The 24,980-nt window shown below is 43.2% G+C and overlaps 1 protein-coding gene across 18 annotated transcripts in view; it reads left to right on the top strand.

Annotated features, from left to right (window-relative positions):
- Positions 1-24,980, top strand: part of ADAM22 (ADAM metallopeptidase domain 22) — a 228,739-nt gene that overhangs the window by 123,848 nt on the left and 79,911 nt on the right. For all 18 annotated transcript variants that reach the window (XM_090047147.1, XM_090047165.1, XM_090047164.1 and 15 more), the window contains 5 exons: positions 2,605-2,687; positions 7,493-7,556; positions 11,346-11,409; positions 21,256-21,326; positions 22,834-22,908. In XM_090047147.1, coding sequence (XP_089903273.1) covers positions 2,605-2,687; positions 7,493-7,556; positions 11,346-11,409; positions 21,256-21,326; positions 22,834-22,908 — 357 coding nt within the window. The remainder of the gene's footprint in view (positions 1-2,604; positions 2,688-7,492; positions 7,557-11,345; positions 11,410-21,255; positions 21,327-22,833; positions 22,909-24,980) is intronic.

Here is a 24,980-nt window from a genome sequence, read left to right as displayed (position 1 = left end):
TTTGTATGTCTCTGGCCTTGGTTCCTGTCAAAAATGACAGAAACCAAGGGCAGCAGGACCCATAGATTTCATAGACATTAGGGCTGGAAGGGACCTCGGGAAATCATCGAGTCCAGGGGAAGCCTGGTGGGCTCCCACAACAGCAGGGCCCGCCTGGCCCCACCCCCCCAGCCAGAAGCCCCAGGAGGGTCTTCTGGCCTGGGGCCACATGGCTGTCCCGTGCCAGAACCTCAGGTAAGTGGGAAGGTTGGGGGGAAGGGCAGGGGAGAACCCTGGCAGGGAAGGAGCCCAGGGAAAAGCTAAGCGTGGTGCGGGGAAAGTGGCCCCTTGCCCACCCCATGTCTGGTGCCCTGTGCTGCAGCTGCTCACAACCTGCGTGGGGCTGCCAGGGCCTACTCCAGACAGGCTGCAAGTGGCTGCAACAGGGAGCGCCGGCCACGGGCCGGGGGAAGGACTGCTTTTCCCTGCCCATGCTCAACTTTTCCCCGGGCTCTTTCCCTGCTCCTTCCTGGCATGGAGGAAAGTGGCCTCTCCCCACCCTGTGGCTGATGCTCCGTGCCGCAGCTGCTCACAGCCCACATGGGGCTGTCCTGAGCAGGCATGGGCAGTCCCAGGTGGGCTGCGAGCGGCTGCAGTGCGGGGTGCTGGCCACGGGGCGGGTGAGGAGCCACTTCCCCCCCCCTGCACTCAGCACCACCTTGTAACCTGGCTCTACTGCCAGCCTGAGCCCTGCACGGCTACAGGCTTGCCCATCAGGGCTGCGTGTGGCAACAGCAGCTGCGGCCCCCCTGCTTGCAGTGCTGGGCCGTATTTGCCACTGCCATCTGTGGGCTGCCCAGTGCGCACTCTGGGCAGGGAGTAGCAGCCAAGACTGCCTGGCGCAGAACATGGGGGGGCTGCAGCTGCTGCTGCTGTTCACAGCCCTGACAGCCGAGGCCAGAGCCAGGTTACAAGCTGGTGCCAAGCGTGGGGAAAAGTGGCCCTTCACTTCGCTCAGCACCAGCTTCTTCCCTGCTGGAGAGCAGGGGGTCAGGGCTGTGCACTGCCCCCTATCTGTACTGTGGGGCTGGGGAGCACTGGGAGTGAGCAGGTGCTGGAGCCAGTGGGAGCACAGGGCCTGCACCTGTGTCCCGGGGCCAGTGCCGGCAGGGCCCAGAGCAGGGTGGCAGGAGCGCAGGGTCCTGGCTGCCAGGGGCTCTATGGAGCCGGGCCAGCTCTCGCCTCTCCCTGCTGGTGCAGCCCAGCCCAGCTCCACAGACCCGTGCCAGCCTGTGCCCTGCTTTGGCCCCACTGGTGCAGGCCCTGGACATGGGACCAATGTCTTGGGACCAAAGACATTGGGACATTGGTCCCAAGATGGTGACCAGGGGGCGGGGCACCTGTCAAGGGGTGTGGCTACCCACATGGCCCTCGACAGCCTGCCAAAACTGGGTAAGCGGCCCTCCACCTGAAATAATTGCCCACCCCGGTCTATATCATGATATCAGGTCTTTGAGTAAGGCAATAAAATATTAAGGAGAAGATTTCTGCAGTGGACTAACGATTTTATATGCCCAGCCTGAGATTGGCTTTATTTCTAAAAAGTGCTCCAGTGTTCTCGAAAACAGGTTCCTGTAAGGCATCTTAAGTCAGCTCCCCAGAAAACTGAGCCATCTCAGATCATTAGTCTTTTAAAAAAATAATTTCAATTTGGATGATCCCATAAAAAAAAAGAAAACCAAACCAAGGGAGAGTTCCTTTCCAAGATATATAAAAGCTACTAATGTTTTCTATCTTCACTGAGTTTATTGTTTATGAAACAATGTTTTGCAGGGTAGAATCTGAGTGCATTTAATTTGACATGTTAATGACTTTCAGCTTTTCCTCAAACTTTCACTCAAGTCATTGCCTGGTTGTGAAAATGAAAAGTTATTATGCATTCCCCTGTGATAAATGCTCATAAATATTCCCATGTATAGTTGTATAGGGGTGGGAGCCCCTTATTGTCACCAAAAATGAGTATGTCCATATGTAGTTAAGTATTATAGTTTTAAGAGCCATGGCAAGACCCCTCTGCTGAAGCAGGAGGATTTAGCTGACATAGAACAGAGCTGGGTAAGTTAATTAGTTAACTTTTAAGTTAATAATTAATAGTTACTACGTTAATAATTAATAAATTAATAATTAATATGAATTAATAATAATGATTAATTCTAGTGGGGGTAGAGTTTTAGCTTGGTTTAGGGACCCAGTTCTGATTTTCACTGACTTCAGTGGGTATTTTGTTGAGTAACAGCAGTAGGATTCAGCTCCTATTTGTTCATCTGTGTTCATTATTTACGAGAAGGAAAGGGCAAGTATTATGTTTCATTGCTCTCCTTTCTCATTTGATTATACACTTAGTTTCCTTTCAGTTCAGCACACTAGATATGTTTATGACTCATTCTTTTTTAATTGTTTTCTGTTTTTCTTTTTCTGCAGCAGTTTTCCTTTCTCTTGATGCTCAGTGACAATGAACTTTAGGCACCAAGATGACAGGCTTGGCAACATAATCACTGCAATACCATGACATGCATGTGATGCTCTAGGACACAGTAGTTTCATATTCTCTGTTTTCAATTGCAGGGAGGAGAGCATTGCTATTACCAGGGCCAAATTCGAGGAAATCCTGAATCGTTTGTTGCTTTGTCAACATGCCATGGACTTCAGTAAGTTTTCCCAAGTTATTCTTTTAATGAGATGTGCATATATGTATATGCATAATATACATATATTACACATGCACACACACACGTGTTGCTTGAATACCATTTTTGTGTTTAACCACTTAAAAAGATATTTTGTTCTTTTCTATTTACTGTGGTAAGTAGCGTGATATGTCTGCTTTATCATGACTTGTTTTATAAAAGAAAACTATGTCAGTGATTTGTGTTTTTGCTTGCCTTTCATTCACAAAGACACTAGCCATAGAGATTTACCTGCAGAGCTGGTGCTTAAGATATATGACAAATTGTCTGTAAATCTGAATGATAAGATGAGACCCTAGACAGTAAATTAAATTTTGCATCATTTTAATAGTAAGTACCATAATGTTGCATTTAATAGCACTTTCCATCTGAGGATCTCACTGAGATAAACTATTGGGGATTTTTAGTATGCTTTTGGACCTGTTTTAAAGATCAGATTTTCAGAGGAACTAAGTAACCACCACCTTTCTTGATTTCATTAGGAATTACAGATTCTCTGAAGCTCCAATACTGAGGCTGTGGCAACAGTCTACAAATAGCCACATTTAAAAACAGTACTATAAGCTGCTCTTTTCCCTCCAGTTTTGCCAAAGGGCAGGACTTTTATACGATGGGGATCTTCACTGATATGATTATTTTTCATCTCCAACCATTTTTTAATTTCTGTATGACATTTTGAAATATAGTATCAGATTTCATATTGTTTCAGTTAAATTTGTTGATTTTTTTAAAGTTTGGTATCGTTGCACTAATCATCTGATTTCATTATTTTATCTTCTTTGAAATCAAGATTTAGGAATGAGGAACAGCTCAACCTAGGAGCCATAGCATATTAGTGCATTTGTAGTTCAGGGTGTTAACTTCAAGACTTCCATTAACAATGAAACATTAGGTCTTGGATTGTAGATCCAAACTGCTGGTAAATTCCTGGGGACCTAGGCAGAAAAGGGAAAAGAGATTGTAAGTGTTTCTTTATGCCCTTTCTTTGGTTCTTCAGGTATTAAGTCTGTGCATTCTAAAGCAATTACATGATCAAGGTGATAACAAGTTGTTACTTCTCTCCCCCCCATTTTTTTTTGTTTATTTCATTTTTGAGCCTCACTTCTAGTCTTTTACTGAGGGGTCTTAAAGCAGATAAATATACAAGCAGCTAAGATCAACAGTGAATAATCTTTCATAGAATGTATGATGTGAATTATGTCGAATAGGCTGGCAGGTTCCAGGACCCTGGTTGAGAATGCAGTGTTTTTTAGAGTTGTGTTAAGCTCAGATGCTATGATGCTGCATCATCATCACAGTTAGCTCTTACATTGTGATTTTCCTCAGTGGAGCTCAGATGCCTAATAAGTACTTCAGATTCATGCTAGTGAATACATCTTAATAGCTCCAACCAGTGTCTGTCTGTTGCAGAGGAAACTAGAGATTGTTATCAGTTAGTGAAGACTGTAGGGCTGGAGCTGTTCTTGAGTAGACTTGGGAGGAATAACACTGGAAAAGATGCGTTTAATGGAACAAGCTCTGTACTCTTTGTCCAGGCAAGTGTTAATGCAAGCATTTTCCTTTTCTTCAGCCATCACCCAGGACCCTAGCAGCAGCAGTTGTATTATTGATGTGATGGGTATAGGTCAGATGTGAGACTGGTGTCAGAATTGTTTATATAACCTTATCTTGTGATTTCTATAGGTGTTTATGTCTGTAGTAGTTTTAGAGGTGTCCGTCTCTGATCAGTTAAATTAAGAAGGTAGCAGAGCTGAATGAGAGAATTCTCATACTCATTTATTTTTTTTCTTTTTCAGTGATTCTATCAATTAGAGATACAATTTTACAATCTTAACACCAAATTAACCAAGATTTCTTTTTTTTTTTGTTTACTTGTTTTGGATGTACAGTAGCAACAGTTAGGTAATACAGAGATTCAAAAGCAAAACATAGCCTTTTGAAAAAGTCACGCATGTTGTTAGGATTACTTTTGTCCATTTATCTTTGCTTGCTCCCTGTTGGGTTTCTTTTTCTTACAATTGTTCAAAAACCCATGGAAATGGGTGTGAAGTACATCACTATTTTCGTTTTGTTTCTCTTATTGCAGTCAAATGATGTAAGAGTCTGTTTGTCTGTCTGTCTGTCTTGGTAATCTGAGAATATAGAAATATGGAAAAATATAGGCATCTTTTAACAGTATAAGCTTAATGCATATTCTCCATAATGCATTTCTTTTATCATAGGTTTTTTTAAAGGAGATTTGTGTTTTCTCTATGTGATGGACAACAAAAGGCACCTGGATGCTTAATAGCACATCCCAGTTTATGGAAAAATGTTTTTTTTAATAATATTATAGCATTTTAAATATTCATGTGTATTCTTAAGCCACAGTCCAGCAAATTCCTCTTCCCTCGTGTGAAATCAGTGTTTCTGTATATATAGGAGTCCATTGTACAGTGCACCTAGTTAGGATTATGATTTTGGTTTGAAAACTGTTACATATTTTTTGGAAAATGAAGGCCTATATCAGAATAATTATAGACATGCCAGGGCTAGGCCTGATTTAAAGGAAGGATTTTATGGCCTATGGTACAAATATCCAATTGGTAATCTTGCTGGATTATGATGTTGCTGCCCACTGGTGGTCAATTTAAAAATAGCAATTTTATGACCAAATTGAATTAAACAGAAATTAACTGTTTCAAATAAATATTTTGAGAGTTTTATATGGTAAAATATTAAAAAATGGGCTGCTAATGGTATGTTATTGTCATTATTAAAGAGTGGTTCGATCAGAGATCAAGACTGGTGTGTGAAAAAATCTTAATACAAGGCTCTTTAGAGAAATGCAAGTTTTGTCTTTGAACATTGAGGCTTAGGTCAGTCGTGAAGATTATACTTATGTCAAATAATGTATGGAAGCATTGCTTAATTTTGGTGTGTGGGATGTGTTTCCAAACAATATTCCATAAAATGTGTGTTTTTACCCACTTGTCTATATATGTTAATCTGTGCTAATTCTGTTAAGACATATATCTGAAATACACCATTTAGGCAAATGTATAATATGTTAATGAAAATCTGCAAAGCATTAAAAGTTTCACATGAAGTTATGGGCCTTTAAAAATGGGAATTAAATTACATCATTTTATTACTCAATTGGGTATGGTCAGAATGAGATGTGCTGATTATAGGGACAAAAAAGATACAACACTTTTCTATAGAAATGTTTTAAAAATCAGTGTCCTTTTTGCCCTACAAAAACACCTTGCTCCCTGGCTGAGCTCCTGGCTGAGGTGGTTTAGTGTGTGCCAAGTTTGAATATGCAGCTCATATTTATAGCCATATTTAAAACCATTGAAAGGAACATTTTAGAAAAGAAATGCTGACTCAACTTACTTTCAGAAACACACAATATGCTGCTATATGGCAAAATTGCAAGAAAGGCAGATTTAGGTAAACATAAGAATGGAGGAGGGGTAAGAAATGTACTTTTTAAATATGCTGTTGATTAACATTTTCTATATCAGGTGACTTCAGTAGGATGTATGTATGCTTAAGATCTCTGGATAGGGTTAGATTTCATTTCTGCTATGTATTTACATGTTAACAGTCATGCATAACAATACAATTTAACTATGGGAGGATGTCTTCATTTACCGTGATACTTTAAAGCTTGTATTGCTCCCTGTATTTAGAACTGAGCTGAGTGTCATCACTTGGGAGCTTTGAATATTGGTGCCCATTCATGTGAAACATATTGGTTACTGAGCATGCACAACAGCAGATTTTTCAGGGTATACAGCAGTGTGTCATGTCTATAGTGGATGCCCTTAAAGCAGCTGTACTTGTCTGAAAGAGATTACCTGTATATATAATGAGGAGTACCATTAGGGTACATGAAAGCTTTCTGAGTATTTGAAATACATGGAAAATCCTTTTCCTAAATGATCTGAGGCTACGTTGCTCACTTCTGAAAAAGACTAGAGATTCCTTTGCAGTTTACCCCAGATTGTTTAGTAGCAGGTTTTGTCTTCCTGTGGAATAGCACAACGCGTAGCCCTCGGGGTGTGCCCTCACACTTTGGTGGAGGCCAGGCTCGAAACAGTCACAGAAGAGAGGGGGTGCTTTCATATCTGATGTGTGGATTGGTGCAGAAACTTCATGATATGATATTTTATATATTTTCCCCATAAAAAACTTGAATAAGTGTATTAGCTTCATAGGGGAGAAGAACTTGTTTCCTTTACCTTGTGCATTTGGCAGCACTTAGTTTATATTCACTTTGATTCACAGTCATTTCTACTGTTAAGGGCATGCTAAAAATTGGTAATTATTATGTGGCAGTCCTGTAGGTAGAATTATGGCACCTAAGAAGTTAAAATCTGAGGGTCATTTCAGCTTAATAAGCTTGATATGGGCATGACAAAGGTATATTTGTACTCCTGACATACATGAAGAGACAAGCCTCCTAGATAGTTTTCAAAGAAAGGTGTATTCTCTATCAGGGAGAGAACTTCATTCTGTGTTTAGAAAGGTCGTGAAGAGGTCCTGCAGTTCTTGTGTGGGTCTTTCAGGATGACAGAAATTACCATTTTGAAATGGGAAAATATGGTTATCAAGTAACAAAACTAGCATATGGACTCAGAAACAAATCCCCAAAATGCCTTTACATTTTTTTTTTTTGGTTATTTCTCAGTTTCTCAACCATAACACAAGCTGCTTAAATTGTTTTAATTTTTTAGAAATATTTTAAAATCAATGTTTAAATTTCCTGATTTTAACAGTGGAATGTTCTATGATGGGAATCATACTTACCTTATTGAGCCAGATGAAAACTACACATCAAAGGTAAGTAGAACTTCAGTTAACCCTAGGCATGGTCAGAATCAGATGTACTGATTATAGGGACAAAAAAGATACAAAAATTCATTAAAAAATGTTTATTGAATACAAACATTCCAGAGCACAAGAGAGGTAGAAAATACAAGATTTCCCCGCACTTTTTGCTTTGTGACCCAGTACAGCTAGAGTCCTTATCCATTCCTAGAAGGTAGTCACATAGTGTCCTACGTGTGTAAAGATTAGGTAATATGTGTTCTGAGTATCCTAAGTACTCTCTCAAGAGAGCAGAAACAGGCTTACAGAAGTTGTTTCTCACAGTTGGTTAGTAAATCAAAATATGTGCCTTAGAATTATAGAATCATAAAGAAGCAGGGCCAGAAGGGACCTATGGAGGCCATCCAGTCCAATCCCCAGCATCCTTCTGGTCAGTTTAAAGATGGTTCATTAATGATGGGAAATTCATTATGTCTAGAGCTGTAGATTTATTAAAAACATGCACATACATATCTACTTTACTCCAACTGCATTCATATTGGTCAGCTTTATAATGTTGGCCCAATCCAGCAAAGTACTTTAAGCACATGCTTAACTTTAAGTATATAAGGTAGGCCCATTGATATCAGTGGAGCTGCTCCAGGGCTGGGCAATTATTTCAGCTGGAGGGCCACCTAATGAGTTTTGGTGAGCTGTTGAGAGCTGCAACGATGGCCTTGCCCCTGGATAAGCACCCTGCCCCCTGGTCACCATCTTGGAGCCGGACGTCCTGCCTCCTAACCTTGACCTGTGCCACTGGAAGTCCCTTCCCTTGCCCCCGGCAGTACTCCTTTTAGGAAGGGGGTTTGCTATTTTGGAGCCGGAAAAAAAATTATATACTAAAAATCAAACATCCACAATAACATATTTTAATTTTATTTTTAAAAATATTATTGTTCTGATTTGTGTGTGTTTGCATTGTGTATATAGAGAGGAGATTGCATAATAGCGCAAAATCATCAGGGATGATGGTCAAGGGCAACCAGCACGGTTTCATTAGGGGCAGGTCATGTCAGACCAACCTGATTGTTTTTATGATCAGGTTACAAAGGCAATGGATGCAGGTGTTGCTGTGGACATAGTCTTTCTAGACTTCAGCAAGGCCTTTGACACCGTCTCCCACCCCATTCTCATTAAAAACTAGGCGACTGTGGCATTGATGCCTACACAGTCAGATGGATTGCAGATTGGCTCAAGGGTCGTACTCAAGAGGGTGGTGGTGGACAGGTCATATTCGACCTGGGGGGAAGTGGGCAGCGGAGTCCCCCAGGGCTCAGTCCTGGGGCCTACGCTGTTCAATTTCTTCATCAGCGATTTGGACAACGGGGTGAAATGCAACCTGTTTAAATTCGCTGATGTTACCAAAATTTGGGGTGAGGTGAACATGCTAGTAGGGAGGGAAAGACTGCAACAAGACCTGGATAGGTTACAGGAGTGGGCTGACATAAACAGGATGCGTTTCAATACTGACAAGTGCAGGGTGCTGCACTTAGGCAGTAGAAACCAGCAGCACACTTATAGAATGGGAAACTCCCTTCTTGAGAGCACGGAGGCAGAAAGGGATCTTGGAGTCATTATTGACTACAAGATGAACATGGGCCGACAATGCGAGGTCACGGTTGGCAGGGCTAACTGGACCTTGTCATGCATCCACAGGTGCATCTCAAGTAGAGCCAGGGAGGTGATCCTCCCCCTCTATGCGATGCTGGTCAGGCCACAGCTGGAGTACTGTGTCCAGTTCTGTGTGCCCCATTTCAGGAGGGATGTGGACAACATTGAAAGGGACCAGAGGAGAGCCACCCGCATGATCCAGGGACTACAGGGCAGACCCTACATTGAAAGACTGTGGGACCTGAACCTGTTCAGCCTTCACAAGAGAAGGCTAAGGGGGGACCTGGTCACCATCTATAAACTCTCTAGGGGGGACCAGAAGGGTTTAGGGGAGACACTGTTTCCCCTAGCACCCCCTGGCATGACAAGGAACAATGAACACAAATTATTAGAAAGTAGATTTAGATTAGACATCCGCAAGAACTACTTCACAGTTAGGGCTGCTAGGAGCTGGAACCAACTTCCTAGGGAAGTGGTGCTGGCTCCTACCCTGGGGATCTTTAAGAAGAGTCTTGATGACTATCTGGCTGCACTCATTTGAGTCCAGTCTTTTCTCCTGCCCAGGCTGGGGGTCGGACTTGAAGATCTACAAGGTCCCTTCTGACCCTACTTCTGTGATTCTATGATTCTATGAAGTCTTACTCTTTTATATTACTGGAAGTGTGGGGGGTATGTTTTTTTTCAGGGGCTGTGGGTGTGTGTGTTGGATGTGTGGAGTGTGGGGGAGGGTGTGGGGCATGAGTGAATGTGGGTGGGTGGGAATGTGTGGATGGGTATGGGGTTTGTGGGGGGCTGATGGGTGTGTGGAGGGGGAGGGTGGCTGTGTGTGTGTGTGGGTGCATGTGTGTGGTGGGGTGAGTGCATGTGCAAGTGAGTAGGGCTTCCCTAGAGATGCACAGATATGTATATGGGGGGCTGTTTTTGGGGGTGTGTGAAGAAGGGTGTGGGAGTGTGCAGTGTTTGTGGGGTGTGTGATTGTGTGTGGGAGAGGGTGCGATTGTGGGGCTTGTGTGGGAAGGTTTGAGAGTATGATGGGGTATGCATGGGAGCCCCCTTTTGTGTCCCCATGAACTGGTCAGCCCCTGCTCCCACCCTGAAACAATCCAAAGCTCTCATGCCCTGTGGTACCTCCTTGCCACTGCCAACAGCGCAAAGCCCCCAGAGCACCCCATGCCTGTTCTGCACTGCTCAGAAACCCCACAGTACCAGCGGGGACCTGCACATGCAGCCTTGATTTGGCACAGCACACCCCGTGCCTGCTCTGGACTTGCCCATCCAGGCTCACCTGTAGTGGTGCTGGGTAGAAACTGTTGCTCAGCATGGGGAAAAGCAGCCCCCCTCCCACCACTGCTGGGCAGTTCATGGTGCAGCCAACTGGATCCTGCACTATGCTGGGCTGCCCACATCAGTGCCCACTCTGGGCTGCCCAGTGCAGCAGCAGTGACAGCGTGGAGCAGCCTCAGGGCAACCTGGGAGGCAGTAACACAGGGCAGTCCGGCACGGGCTCCAGGCACCTGCACCAAGAACTGCCCGGCAACGGTGAGGGGCAGGGGCTGCTTTTTCCCTGTGCCAAGCAACAGTTTCTGCGCAGCACTGCTGCCACTGCTGAGCCTGGATGGGTGAGTCCGGAGCAGGCATGAGGCATGCCAGGTCAGGGTTCCACACGCAGGTTCCCGTCAATACCATGGGGCTTGGGGCCAGTGATGGTGGCAGCCAGAAGGAGACACCATTGCCTGGGCTGCCTAGAAAGGCAGTCCAGCTGCGGAGCTGTTCCAGCCCCACCTTATGCACAGAGGATGGCAGAACGTGCCATGGCCAGGCGGCGACTGGGCCAGGCGGGACCAAAGGACCCGCTGTGGGCTGGACAAATCCCCTCTGCAGGCCATATTTTCCCCACCCCTGGGCTACTCACATGCTTAAAAATCAATGCATGCTTAATCAGGACATTAATGATCACATCTTAATTGGGATGGGTAAGAGAAGGATCTGTAGCATGAAAAAAGATCCCTGAGGTCTAGTAGCTTGTAGTTTTTCATTACTTCAGCAACACATGACCTTGGTACCTGTCATCCTTTTTGGATGCTCTTCCTAATACTCATGGCATGGATTATTTTATTCTGGTTCAATGCAACTGTCTGTTTGCTCTTTCAGGAAGACTTCCACTCTGTTTATAAATCAAAGCTATTTGAATTTCCTTTGGATAACCTACCAGCAGGTATGATTTTTAAAAAATAACCTCTTCTTTTTTGTCTTGTCTTAGTTTAATACCAAATTTGTTAATCATATTTCATGTAGTTAATCTTTTCATTTACTTGATTCTTCTTTTTTGTTCAACTAAAAAGGTTTGGAAGAAAAAATAGCAAATCAAACTGCACCTGAACTTTTGTATCACTGAATTTTTAATAAAGTCTTTTAAGTATGGACTATGTTTATGCTATTATACATAAAGCAGATGCTTTGCAGTCTAAAGGCTATTGAAAATAATTCCCATTTGCTAGATATTGATGATCTTTGGTTTCCTCAACCATTAGAGAGGAGTAATCTGCTGGTCCTTGCGTGTGTCAAGGTGCAGAACCTTCTAAGTTTTATCCAAGTTCTGGTTCTTAATGTCTATGCCTCAGTTTTCATCTCTATAACTGGCACATACAACAAGGTTTGCATGTTTTGAGGTTTACTTGCTTAGTAACGGATACTGAAAATGGAAGGGTTAACTTTTAGTACACATGTATCTCCATAAACACTTTGTATTATGTAAAGAGTTAGGTAATGTTTAAAAAATAATGTTTTTTTAATGAAATTCTAAATTGAAGCTGAGAATTTAATAAGGCATACAAACATTGTCAAGTGTATATTGGTTTGCAAATATAATTTCCTACTACATGCAGTGCATCCTAGATAAATCAGATCTGCCCCACCCTGCTTGTTTCTTAAAGAAAAAAAATGTCCAGTGTTGGTGTTCTACAATATTGAGATACAGAAGGTATAAAGACTGGGGCCTTCTTGTGCTGAATTTTCCATAGACATGGATGAGTCGTGGCTCTGGAGGGCAGTGTTCTTTTGCTCATTGATTTGTGGGAGAAGCTGCAATATTCATAGCACCAGTGAACTTCCACCACAGGCTGTAATGATTAAGTTCCCATAAAATCTACTTTGTAGAAGTTTTTTTTCTAAATAAAATGTGTCCTTGGTAGATTTGCTTATGTACTGTTGACTAGTACACTGTAAGGGGAATAACTAGCTCAGAACTCAGTTGAAAATTCATTATGAAACTGACTATACACATGCATCAGAGGTTACTCTCTTCAGTTGTGAGGAAAGATGCAAAATGGCTTTATAAACCAAACAGCATATCCAATATGAGGCCAAGTAATGGCATACACTTCTGTGTGGGATCTGTTTGCCAGGATGCCCTCTAACATAGCCAAAGATAGGGTGACTGCTGAGTTTGAAAGGAGTCTTTCTAAAGGGGTTACTAGAGCATGAGGCATATTGGAATTAGACTTGGGTGTCCTCTGGGCAAAGGGATTTCCTTGTGGGAAGCATTGTTTTTTTTACGTATTTGGGGAAAAATAAATATTAATTTTGATTTTTTTATGATTTTGAGAAGCAATTTTTTGCAAGCAGCAACCTGTTACCTTCAAAGAAAGTGTCACATAAGACTTGCCACCTGTGACATTTTCACAAAAATCTTGATTTGGTTATATTTTGCTGACTTTTGTCATCAAAACTCGAACATTGCTGGCTTTACCACCAAAACCCCCATGTATGCAATCTGAGATAGGGAAGGGTTGCCAATTGATCAGCTTGTGGAATATGAATGAAAATAGCATTTGTATACACATACTTTGGCATGAATATGACACTAGTCTCATGCCTGCTTATGGTACTTTAGGATCTCACATATAAACAAATTAAAGCAAGAGAATTGGATAACATGTTATAGATTCTGTTAAACTCTCTGTCTGCCCCTTCTTCATTCACACGCAATGTTGAACACCTGCCCTGAATTTCAGATGAAAGATTTAACAATTGTAAAAGAGTTAGGTTGGGCTGGAAGGCTTGCTGTCCTGAGTGATAGGCAGGGAAGCAGAGGTGGATGTCGTGGGGTGGAGTTATAAAGTTTTGGGTTGTCATTTGGGGGAGTCTATTGTTGTTTCTTATTTTGTGGTTGTTTGTCTTTTATTGTAAGCTTCCCTGAGCCTTTCTGGATAGGGTGGAATATAAATAGTTACCAATTTTATTTTCACAGAACACCCCAAAATTTTTTCATTCTCTGTTGTTTATGTTGATTTTTGTTTTAATCAATAATATATAATAAATATGTATGTGTAACTTCCATTGCCTGATATGCATCTGTGGACAGCACCAATGAACCATTTAAGGGTAAAATTCTGGTCCCATTAAAATCAATAGCAAAGTTCTTATGGACCAGAACATGAGCTTTTCTGTCCTTATTTCCTTTACCTGGTATAGTACATTTGCAGTTAGAAGTATACAATATTTCTGACTTTTTGTCTTTTTAAAATTACTGTAGCTGGACTATTTGTCTAATCCTGTCCTATAATTAGGATGGATATTATATGAAAAAAAAGCATATTGCCATGTTCTTTATATCACTAGTATTTCTCTTCTTCTTATTGATCTCATTTGTGAAACTTACATGCCCTGAGAAGTTTTATCCTTAAGGTCAGGATTTTGTTCTCATCCTTTTTGAGTTCTCTTCCTCAGCTAAGATTTTCAGTCATAGCTACATTGTGAATGTGCATTGATATATCAAGAGCCTTTTATGCTGGCAGTAATAAGCTAACTTCATATCAGTACTAATAGAAGCTTACAGTATTCTATTATGGTATTGGCAGCATAGCTTTTTATTTTCTTCTGTTCCATGGAAATTAATATATATATATATATATAGTTTGCAAATAAAATATACTGCAGTGTGTGATGACCTGCAGATACTCCATGCTACAGTGTGAATCTGTCAGATTTTGCTGAATATGGAGGGTTATAACTTTGAAGAGGAAAGCTTCAGGGATAACTCAAGGTGCCCCAAAAACTGATTTAGTCGTTTGAATGGTGGCAGAGAGGTGCGTAATATGTCTTGGTACAGTTCAAGGGGTATGAGTTCAAACTGTGCTCTAGGCTCATGCTGAAGATCACCTGCACTCAAATGGGTACCTGCTCTTTCTTGTGGGAAATAAGGTGGCTGTGGTAAGGCCAGCTATAGCACTCTTTTGTGTGCCATGGCTGAAGAAATTGCTATATAAATGATCATTGTTATTTTATTGTTAAAAATGTACTATTACCACTGGTTTTTTCATCAGAATATAAACATTGAAATTAGTTCAATATTTATATAAATTTATAATTATAAATACAAATTCTGAAATATGCTTTGGTAACATGGCATCAATGCTTAGATTGAATAGACAATTGGGTACAGTGAAAATATCAAAAAATACAACTGTGCCCCCCCAGTACAGACCTATACATTTCAAAACTGTTAGTTTTCATTCATTGTGAGCTCTAGAGATTGACTAGGGGCTACCTCTCAGTGGCCACCATATCACATGTTAGCTAACAATATTTTTAAAGACGATCCTGTCCCTTTTATTCTCTCCTGGCAGAATATGCTATGCTTAGAATTTGAGTTATAATATCGCAGCTAAATATCTTCAAATATATTTGCTCTTCTGTAAGACAAACTGAAAGAGAACAAATAGAATAAAGAAAAAGAACCTGACTCTATGAACATGACCCTTATATGTGACTAACTTTAGTCACATGAGTAAAACCATTTAGTTTAAAGGAGTTACTTATAGCAGTGAAGTAACCTAGGTAAGTATTTGCAATCTTGGCTCCTAGTTCATGAACTATCATGAGATAGTGTTATTTTATATCTAGTCCTGGTGATTATGTTTTGTTCAATCCCAGTGGGAGAGAAATATGTATGACATTTTTTCACAAAAATGTGGTGTAATCTCCACTGTTTGGGTGAAATAGGCCAGTCATCTGTATTTTGATCTTATGATTTTTATTGTCAGAAGCAATTTGTATGGTCATCCTTGTTACATTGCAGCGATTGTAGTCCTTTCAGTTTCTTAAGCTACATTATCTTTTCAGCCTGGTGTTTGATTCATGTGCAGAAATGCTATGTTTCATGCACCGCATATGCAGAATCACCAGAAGTGGAAATGTGAGAGATGTTTAAGACTAGATGTGCAACCAAATGTCTTATGATTGCATTACAAAGCCAAATTGGGGGCAAAGATTATTTGAATTGAAAGTGCCTTGCTTTGCACAACCCTAGCCATAATATTATTCCTCTCAGTCACATTAAGACCAAATTGAAAACCTGAAAGAAGATTTCAGCTACTGATAACTAAAAGGATATTCAAAAGTTGGAACAAATGCAGAGAAGGGAAGCTAGACTATTAAAGAGGACATAGTATTAGATGAGAGATTGCTGGAATTAAATACCTGTAGCCTCAAAGAAAGGTGTTTAAGGACATAAGAAAATAAATTAATTTGAGACCTATTAATGCAAGAAAAAGCCTCTGTTTATATAAAAAATATTGGAACAAGGAATGATAAATCTAAAATGAAAGAAGGAAAAATTCAGGTGGGAAATTAAAAATGATGAGGACTAATGTTGTCTCCTGTTTAGTTCATGCTAGTCTCCTCATCATCTCATGACTTTCTCTATGTGTTACATGCATTCTGGAATTACCTAGTTAATTGTGCGAATTAACTATGGTGCCTTAAATGTTTCAACCAACTATAAAGTTATTGCTGGTAATGTGTAATAACTTTATAGCTGGTACCTATCCAGGTTTAATTTGCATATGTAGACTGTGCCCTGCGGCTGGGAGCCCCATCAGCTGTTTGGAGCCTCAGCAGTGGGTGCCTATATAGATTGTAAGGCCGGAAGGCACCTTGGAAGATTATCGGGTCCAGCCCCCTGCACCAAACAGGAAAGATAACTGGGGGGGTCAGGTGACCTCAGCAAAGTGACTCTCGAGTCTCCTCTTGAAGGTTTCGAGGGTAGGTGACTGCACCACCTCTGGAAAGAGCTTATTCCACACTCTGGACACCCTGACCGTGAAGAAGTTTTTCCTAATGTTGAGCCTGAATTGATCTTCCAGGAGTTTGTGCCCATTACTCCTGCTTTTCCCCTTGGGTGCCCTGGTGAACAGTTGCTTCTTTAGTGTAGTGGTAAGCTGCTACCAAGTCCCCTCTCAGCCGCCTTTTCCTCAGGTTGAAGAGTCCCAGATCTCTCAGCCTTTCCTCATATGGCCTGCCTTTTAAGACTCTGATAATAAGGGTGGCTCTTCTTTGGACTCTCTCAAGCTTGTCCACGTCCTTGTTAAAATGTGGTGCCCAGAACTGGATGCAGTACTTCAGTTGGGGTCTCATCCGTGCTGAGTAGAGCAGAAGAATTACCTCCTTGGTTTTGCTGGAGATGCACTGATTAATGCATGCCAGAGTATTATTTGCCCTGCTGGCAACAGCATCACACTGCTAGCCCATATTCATGCTGTGGTCTATTATTACCCCCAGGTTGCTTTCATTCATGGTGCTAGTCATTTTGGTGCCGCCAAGCCTTTAGGTGTGTATGCACCTTCATGCCTGGAAGTTCCCAGCTGAGGCTGGCGACTAGCCATGGGAGCACATGTCCTCACAGCTGGAAGCTCTCTCAGCTGACAGGGTCCCCACAACCGGAGCAGAGCTGAGTGGGGCAAGGGCAGATGCAGGCTGCCCACTGCAGGCTCAGGGCTCCCCACCTTGCTGCCTTTTCCTGGTAGCCCTGTGCTGGCTGTGTGCCCCCTGCCTGCCTGGCAGGAGTGAGGGCACAACTCCATACTGTGACCACCCCTGCTGCTGCTGGTCAGGCAGGGGGCACATTGCCATGGCAGTGTGGCCAGTGTGGGGCTAACGGGAGGAAGCCAGGGCAGGGAGCCTTGAGCATGCAGTGACCAGCCCACATCTGCCCCTGCCCCATGCATAAATCTGGGGGGTCACATATGCCCCTATGCCCCCTGGGGGGTGTGTGCAGTGGTGGGGAATCGCCCCTCCATGGACGAGCTGCCCATGGCTCTGTCCCACTCCCTGGCCTGGGCCCCATGCCCCAACCCGGCTGGGCAGTACCCCCACCCCCTGCCCCACTCCCTCCCTCACCATGGGGGCTTATAGTTTCATAGTTTCTAGGGTCGGAAGGGACCTGAGCAGATCATCTAGTCCGACCCACCACCATCGCAGGAAACAATACTGGGGTCAAACAACCCCAGCAAGATGTTCATCCAACCTCCTCTTAAAACCCCCCAGGGTAGGAGCCAGGACCACCTCTCTTGGAAGTTGGTTCCAAATCCTAGCCGCCCTGACAGTGAAGTAGCGCCTCCTGATATCTACCTTAAACCTACCCTCTGCCAGCTTGTGACTGTTATTCCTGGTCACTCCTGGCAGTGGACGGGGGAACACTGACTCCCCCAGTGCCTGCTGGTCCCCCCTGACTAGTTTATCGCAGGCCACTAGATCCCCCCTCAGCCTTTTCTTTTGGAGGCTGAACAGGTTCAGGTCCCATAGCCTCTCCTCATAGGGCCTGCCCTGCTGTCCCCTGATCATGTGAGTGGCCCTCCTCTGGACCCTCTCGATGCTGTCCACATCCCTCTTGAAGTGCAGCACCCAGAACTGGATGCAGTACTCCAGTTGCGGCCTGACCAGTGCCGCATAGAGGGGGAGGATCATCTCTTTGGACCTGCTGGAGATGCATCTGTGGATGCATGACAAGGTACGGTTGGCCTTCCTGACTTCAATTATGACTCCAAGATCCTTTTCCGCCTCCATGCTGACAAGAGGGGAGTTCCCCAACCTGTAGGTATGGTGCTGGTTGTTCCTCCCCAGGTGCATCACCTTGCACTTGTCTGTGTTGAATCCCATCCTATTCACATCCGCCCACCCTTGTAGCCTGTCTAGGTCTGATTGAAGCCTGATGCTACCTTCTAGTGTGCCCACATCCCCCCACATCTTAGTGTCATCAGCAAATTTGAACATGGTGCTTTTTACCCCCTCGTCCAAATCACTGATGAAGATGTTGAACAGTGCGGGCCCGAGGACCGAGCCCTGCGGAACCCCACTGCCCATGTCCTTCCAGGTTGAGAATGACCCATCCGCTACCACCCTCTGGGTGCAGCCTTCCAGCCAGTTGGCGACCCAATTGACTGTGTGGGCATCGACCCCACAGTCCCCCAGTTTCTTAATGAGAACGGGGTGAGAGACAGTGTTGAATGCCTTCTGGAAGTCCAGGAAGACTATGTCCACTGCTACCCCCGCATCTAATGATCTGGTAACCTGATCATGGAAGGCCACCAGGTTGGTCTGACAGGACCTGCCACTGATGAACCCGTGTTGGTTGCCCCTAAACATGCAGTCCCCAGCTGGCCCCTCATGGATGTGTGCCAGCATAATTTTCTCAAACAGCTTGCCTAGGATCAAGGTAAGACTGACTGGCCTATAGTTTCCTGGGTCCTCCTTCCTCCCCTTTTTGAAGATGGGAACCATGCTGGCCCTCTTCTAGTCCTCTGGGACCACACCAGAGCACCATGAGTGCTCATAGAGCCGTGCCAGGGGTCCTGCAATGACCTCGGCCAATTCCTTAAGGACTCTAGGGTGGAGATCGTCCGGGCCGGCTGACTTAAACACGTCCAGCCCCTCCAGAAGCCCCCTAACTAGTTCCACGCTAACCTTTGGCCCAGGTGTGCCTCCCCTGGGGCCCGAGGGGGGCCCAGCAGGGAGGTGGCTTTTCTGGTCCCTACTTAGGAAGACAGAGGCAAAGAAATCGTTAAACATGTTAGCTTTGTCGTCTGATGTGACAACCAAATTTCCCAATGCATCCTGCAAGGGCCCCACGTTACCCGGGACCTTCTTTTTGCCCCCTATTTATTTAAAAAAGGACTTCTTATTGTCCTTAATCTGAGAAGCTAGTCCTAATTCCATCTTTGCCTTGGCCTTCCTAACTGCCCCCCTACAACCCCGAGCGACTGCAGAATAGTCATCCCTGGTGATGACCCCTTCCTTCCATTGGGTATACGCCTCCTTTTTAGCAAGAAGGTATTCCCAGATGCTTTTGGTGAGCCATGGAGGCTTGTGTGCTCTCCTGCTCCCTTTGATCCTCATTTGGATTACCTTCCTCTGTGCTTGGAGGATCACCCCCTTAAGGAGCGACCACTCTCCTTGGACATCTGGCTCCCCTCCTCTTTGGGACCTCAGCACATCCTCAACTATCCTCCTTAGCTCACTGAAGTTTGCCCTTCTAAAGTCTAGGGCTGCTGCCTTACTGCATGCCCTTGCCACCTTGCGCTGGATGGTAAAGTCCAGCAAGCAATGATCGCTGTCGCCCAGGTGGTTGAGCACCCGCAGCCCCCTCACCAGGTCATCACCCGTGCCCAGCACTAGATCCAACAAGGCATCCCCCCTGGTGGGGCTGTGCACCTCCTGGGTTAGATGGAGGTTCTGCACTCTGTCTAAGAACCTATGTGAGTTGTCAGACCTGGCTGACTGCTCCTCCGAGCAGATATTCAGGAAGTTCAGGTCCCCCATGACTACCACATCTTTAGCCTTCACTACCTCTGTGAGCTGACCTAAGAATTCCTGGTCAAGCTCTTCTCCCTGGTTGGGAGGTCTGTAGTAGACCCCCACTGTTAAATCTCTCACCCCTCGACTGCCTTGTACTCTAACCCAAAGCACCTCAGAGTGCCCCTCCTCCGACACCTTGCTAATTAACGAGGATGTGTATTCCTCCTTGGTATAGAGTGCCATGCCCCCACCTCTCCTTCCTATCCTGTCCCTCCTGTACAACCTATAGCTCTTGACATTCACCACCCAGTCATGCGTAGAGTCCCACCACGTTTCCGTGATCCCCACTATGTCAGGGCTGGTGTCAGCCATCAGGAGGGCGAGTTCCTCCTGCTTGTTTCCCATGCTATGAGCATTTGTGTAGAGGCATTTGAGGCCTCCCGTGGTTGTGTGTACTGCCCCCCTAGTCCCAGCATTCCCCATGATCTGCCCTCCCCCAGTACTCCCTTCCTTCCATGGATCTACCTTCAGGGAGCTGATCTCCACAGTGTCCGGCTGTATTCCTAGCCACGTGCATGTATGTGGGCTCACACATGCTCGTGACGTCCCCTGCATCCCACTCCTGGCAGCTCCAAGGAGCCCCTGCCTTGGAACACTGCCAGCCTGCAAGGGGAAACTAACCGTTTCCCAATCCCTGCACAATACTGTGAATCTGGGAGAAATACTGTCTCAGAGTCATGCATCCTGGTACTGGGTCTATCCCACCCAGTTAGGGATGGGTGGTCACCCTAGATGGGATCTGACTTGGAATCCCACAATCACATCTCCTGCCATTTACATGTAGTACAGTAGGAGGTATGATTGTATGGATTGTGCATTGTGTGGATTACACATTTTACTTGTGACCAGCAAGTAAAATGAAATATGGCTAAAGAATAAGCTACTCAGTGTTTCTGATGAGAGATTTTCAAAGTTGCTGACAAGGTAGAATTAATTTAAGGGAATATTAAATTTGTTGTGGATATTGTCAGTATCCCAAAGGTTTAGCTCAATCCTACCATGTCATTCTGTGAAAAAAATGACTCTCAGAGCATGTGTTCACTTTGTTTCCTTTTCATGGTAATATATGCAGACAGTTTAAGAGTGGGGTGAACTGATTGCTGAATTAATGAAAATATGATTAATTTCATGATAGCACCATACAAAATTACAATTTCAATAACTGGAGTCTTAGTCTTAGAACACCAATTACGCCTTCTATGGTATGATACCCACATAATGATTGTTTTAACAAAACTTTGTTATTAATAGTAGACTTTTTATTCATACTCTGTTGTTAGGAAAGCAGCTGTAACATTGTCCGCAGTCTAGATAAATATTCAAAAAGTACAGTTGTTATCTAATTTAAATATGAAAAAAACATGCCAAGTGAAATGATATACTTTTTTTTGTAAAACTAAAGACTTTTCTCATTGTGCTTTCCATGTAGAATTCAAGCAAATGAACACTACATCACAGAAGTTTGTTGTAAAGTCAAGACACAAAAGGAGTAGAAGACAGGTATGAGCTGATATACTAATTTATACTGTTAGGATTGGCTTACAGCTATTGAATGACTCTGAAGATGAAATCCTATTGTTTCTGTCATTTTGAGATATGAGATATAAATAAACAAATAGTCAAGGGAGGGAAGGAATTTCAGTAGCATCCATGGGCAAATGCAGGATTTTGTAAAAGGGGTGCAGGAGCAGTAACCAACATTTCAGGGATGGTTGCACCCTCACTCCTAGCCCCTTTCTACCCCTGGATGGGCAAACCACACCACAGGAACATCAGATGAGGATTTCTTTTAAGTCTCCAAATCAAGTAAGATATCCCGCTCTCCCTCCATTACTCTTTGTGCTCAGTGGGACGTCCCTCCAGGGACAGCGGCAGTGGTGGGCAGTGGAAGGAAGTAAAGGGAGAGGAAGGAAGGGGACATGCCACTGAGGGAAAGGGAAGGGGGGAATTCTTGAATCTTGAATTCTTGAAGAGGGGAATCTGATTCAGGGATTTAAAAAAGGCATCAGCTGCTGCTCCCATGTCATTGCCTGAAACAGGGGTGTCACTGCACTCCCATCTTGATCCACCTCTGCTAGAGGCTTTTTGGAGACGGCTGAAAAGTGGGGGAAACTGAGGAGGAGGAGGAAGCAGCATTTCAAGAGCGCTGCGTTCACTTGGAAAAGTGCACAATTGTCTCCTGATCTCTGAACTAAACATAAGACTAAAGGCTAAAAGAAGTGGCAAACACATATTTATCACCTTGAAAGTAAACAGGCAATAAAAGAAATTGACACATAAATGATTTTTTGTGAACATCACTCTATACCAGATAGCACTAAAGGGATTTGCTGCTTTTTCATAAACAGCATGCAGTAGCTGTAGAGCTATAGCAGCAATCATAACATAATAATCCTTGTGGGAAAACCAGAGAAAATAAGGACAACACAGCTGTGAATATCTGTAAACTGGAAGGAAATGAGGCACTAAATTGACTGTGAAGTAATGATTGATTTAGAATTTGAACAGATAATACAGCCTTTTAAGTGCTTTTCTAGCTAAGAACTGCTTTCTCTTTATATCAGTGTTGTAATCTCCTAACTGATAGCAAACTGTTTCTAAAAATTCAGTTGCTGTTTAGGATTTTAAAAAAATCTAGGAGTTCTTGTTTGCTTTTTAAGTGTTTATTAAGCTCTGGAGGAGATCGGGCAGGGAACACTTACCACTTTTAAAGAAAATACCTATCATTCTTCCACTAGCCCTCCAAAAACTCTCTAGACTAATTTTGGAATTAAAGTGTGTCAATGTGTGGTTTACAAGCATAGACAGGCAGAACAACAATGTGAACACACAATTATTTTTGTAATGTTAGATTCTGGAATAAAATAAGTGAAATGATGGAAGCGTAGTAGTATGATTTATACCTGAGACCAGAATAAAGGGAATAAATTATCCTTCCTGCTGTAACAAATTGAGATGTGTTTTCCATAAAGATTTAAACAGAAATTGAACGTTAATGTTTCTGCAGGTTCGTCGGATTCCACATAAAGTTGAGAAGGAAACAAAATACATTGAGCTAATGATTGTTAATGATCATCTAATGGTAAGACTTACATGCTTTGCTACTTAAAATTTATTAATATTTTAAAATTGTCTTAAGCCTCTGAGGCAAAAATAATTAGGCATTCTATGTTGCCAGGGTGTAAATTCAGCCTACATCTTAAAGACAATTGATTCTGACCTTGTATTGCTATTGTGTAATTACATAGAAAATACTCTTGATTTTCACCAATATAAATGAGAACAATCTTAGATTAAATATGAAGAACTAGAATCTTGGACAGTAGTTTCCTGTGTTTCTGGACTCAAAGCAGATCACATTTCTTTCATAGTGTTTTGAATATTATTATGCTTACCACTAATATCCATGCAAATCAACAGTGTTTGCGTATTGATGACAGACAGATTCATAATGACTGAATTTATTGAGACATCAGAATACACCAATATTATATTTTATTGTTAAGCAAGTACCTTTCTAGAGAGCAAGTACTAGGGCTTTTTAATACAGCTGAGAAATACATAAACCAGAGCCAATAGCTGGGCACTAAAGCTAGGCAATTTCAAAGAAGTAAAGTTTTCACAGTGAAGAGAATTAATCCTTGGAAAGAGTAGGTAGTTAGCTGTGTTAGTTTGAAGTCAGGTAGAAGTTAGGGCAGGATAGCACCTTAGAGACTAACCAATTTAAAGATGCTATGAAGGTGGTCACCTACAAAAACCTATCCCTCTCTAAAGCAGTTAGTCCCTAAGGGTGCCTGTACATGAGCATTGAGGCTGCTTAGACATGCTGTAATTACCGAGCATTGGAACAGACTCAGTTAAACGAGTGTGCTGGAGCATGGTAGTTATTGTGCTCCAGCAGCCTTCCACGTCTTGTGTATCAGTGTCCCCATGCTTCAGAATGGCAGCAGGGGCACTTAACTAAAGCATATTGAATGAGCTATGGTTCAAGTGCCCCTGCTGCCATTTTGAAGCATGGGGATGCTGATACATGAGATGCTGTGGCACTTTAATTAGAGTGGCTGCTCTAATTAAAGCACCCCTCTCCCCCACCCCTGGAGCATGTGTAAAAGTGCCCTAAATTGCTACCTTGCCTTACCTTCTGATTAATCTTCAGGAATAAAGGTAGTGACTCCACTTCTTAAAATCTTTAGATAGGGATGGATTTCATTTCTGAAAGATATGCTTTAGTTAAACCCAAATTATGATGCGCAGTAGAAGTAAGTAGATAAAATTCTGTGACTAGTGAATCTCTTAACAGATTGCATGAGATAAGTTATGAATCCCTTATGATTTTAAGCTGTATGAATATATCAGTTGTATCCATCTTTTCCGCTAAGTCTAGTATATTCTGAGGAGTGCCCAAATTTGGAAACATGCCCATCAAGTTGTAGAAGGAATAATACACTGTCATCATTGGGTGATTTAATCCATTTACAGCTCTATTTGGTGAACAAAGCATAATTTCTTAAAGCACAGAGGAAAATGTTGGATGCCATTCAACATTTCCTGAATTATTGTGTTCAAGCCTGGAGAGTAGAGGCCACAGCCTGGACAGTGGTACATGTTCTACCCAACTGAACAGATCTGATTCCTCCAAAGTCTAGTGCTTCTTATATTATGATATTTATGGATAGTATCAGAGTCAGTCCACTGCTCCCCTGCACAGACTGTAGACAGCTTTTCAAATGAATTATTTCCTGTTGGGTTACACTATTTTTGGTAAAGGGTCTGAGGCAATGTAACTGAGACAGGGGTGACTGGGATAGCAGCCCCAGGCACCGCTTTTGTAGGAGGGATACAGAAGCAGCCATTGTCACAGTAGTAGCTAATTGTACAGCTGCAATCAGCATGGCAGGAGCCGGCGCTGCCCTGAGTGCTGTGCAACTTCGCTGGGTGCAGCGCTGTGCTGCTAAGCCTCTGGGATTAACCCAGTCATTATTAATTTGCCTGCACTCTGTATCTGGAGCTATGATTATGGACAATTAGTTACGGTATTGGCAGTGTGCTTTGGGCTAGCATTTGAATAACCATGGGCACTGTGAGATGCAAAGTGCCTTTTTAATGGTCACACATTCTGTTGTTGAATTTTCAGACACTTCAAACTTGAGAATG

This window comes from Crocodylus siamensis, chromosome 5 (assembly GCF_052110815.1).
Source record: "Crocodylus siamensis isolate JL-2025a chromosome 5, ASM5211081v1, whole genome shotgun sequence".
Classification (NCBI taxonomy): Eukaryota; Metazoa; Chordata; order Crocodylia; family Crocodylidae; genus Crocodylus; species Crocodylus siamensis.
The sequence above is the reverse complement of the archived record's forward strand: the minus strand, read 5'-3'. Positions and strand labels throughout refer to the sequence as shown.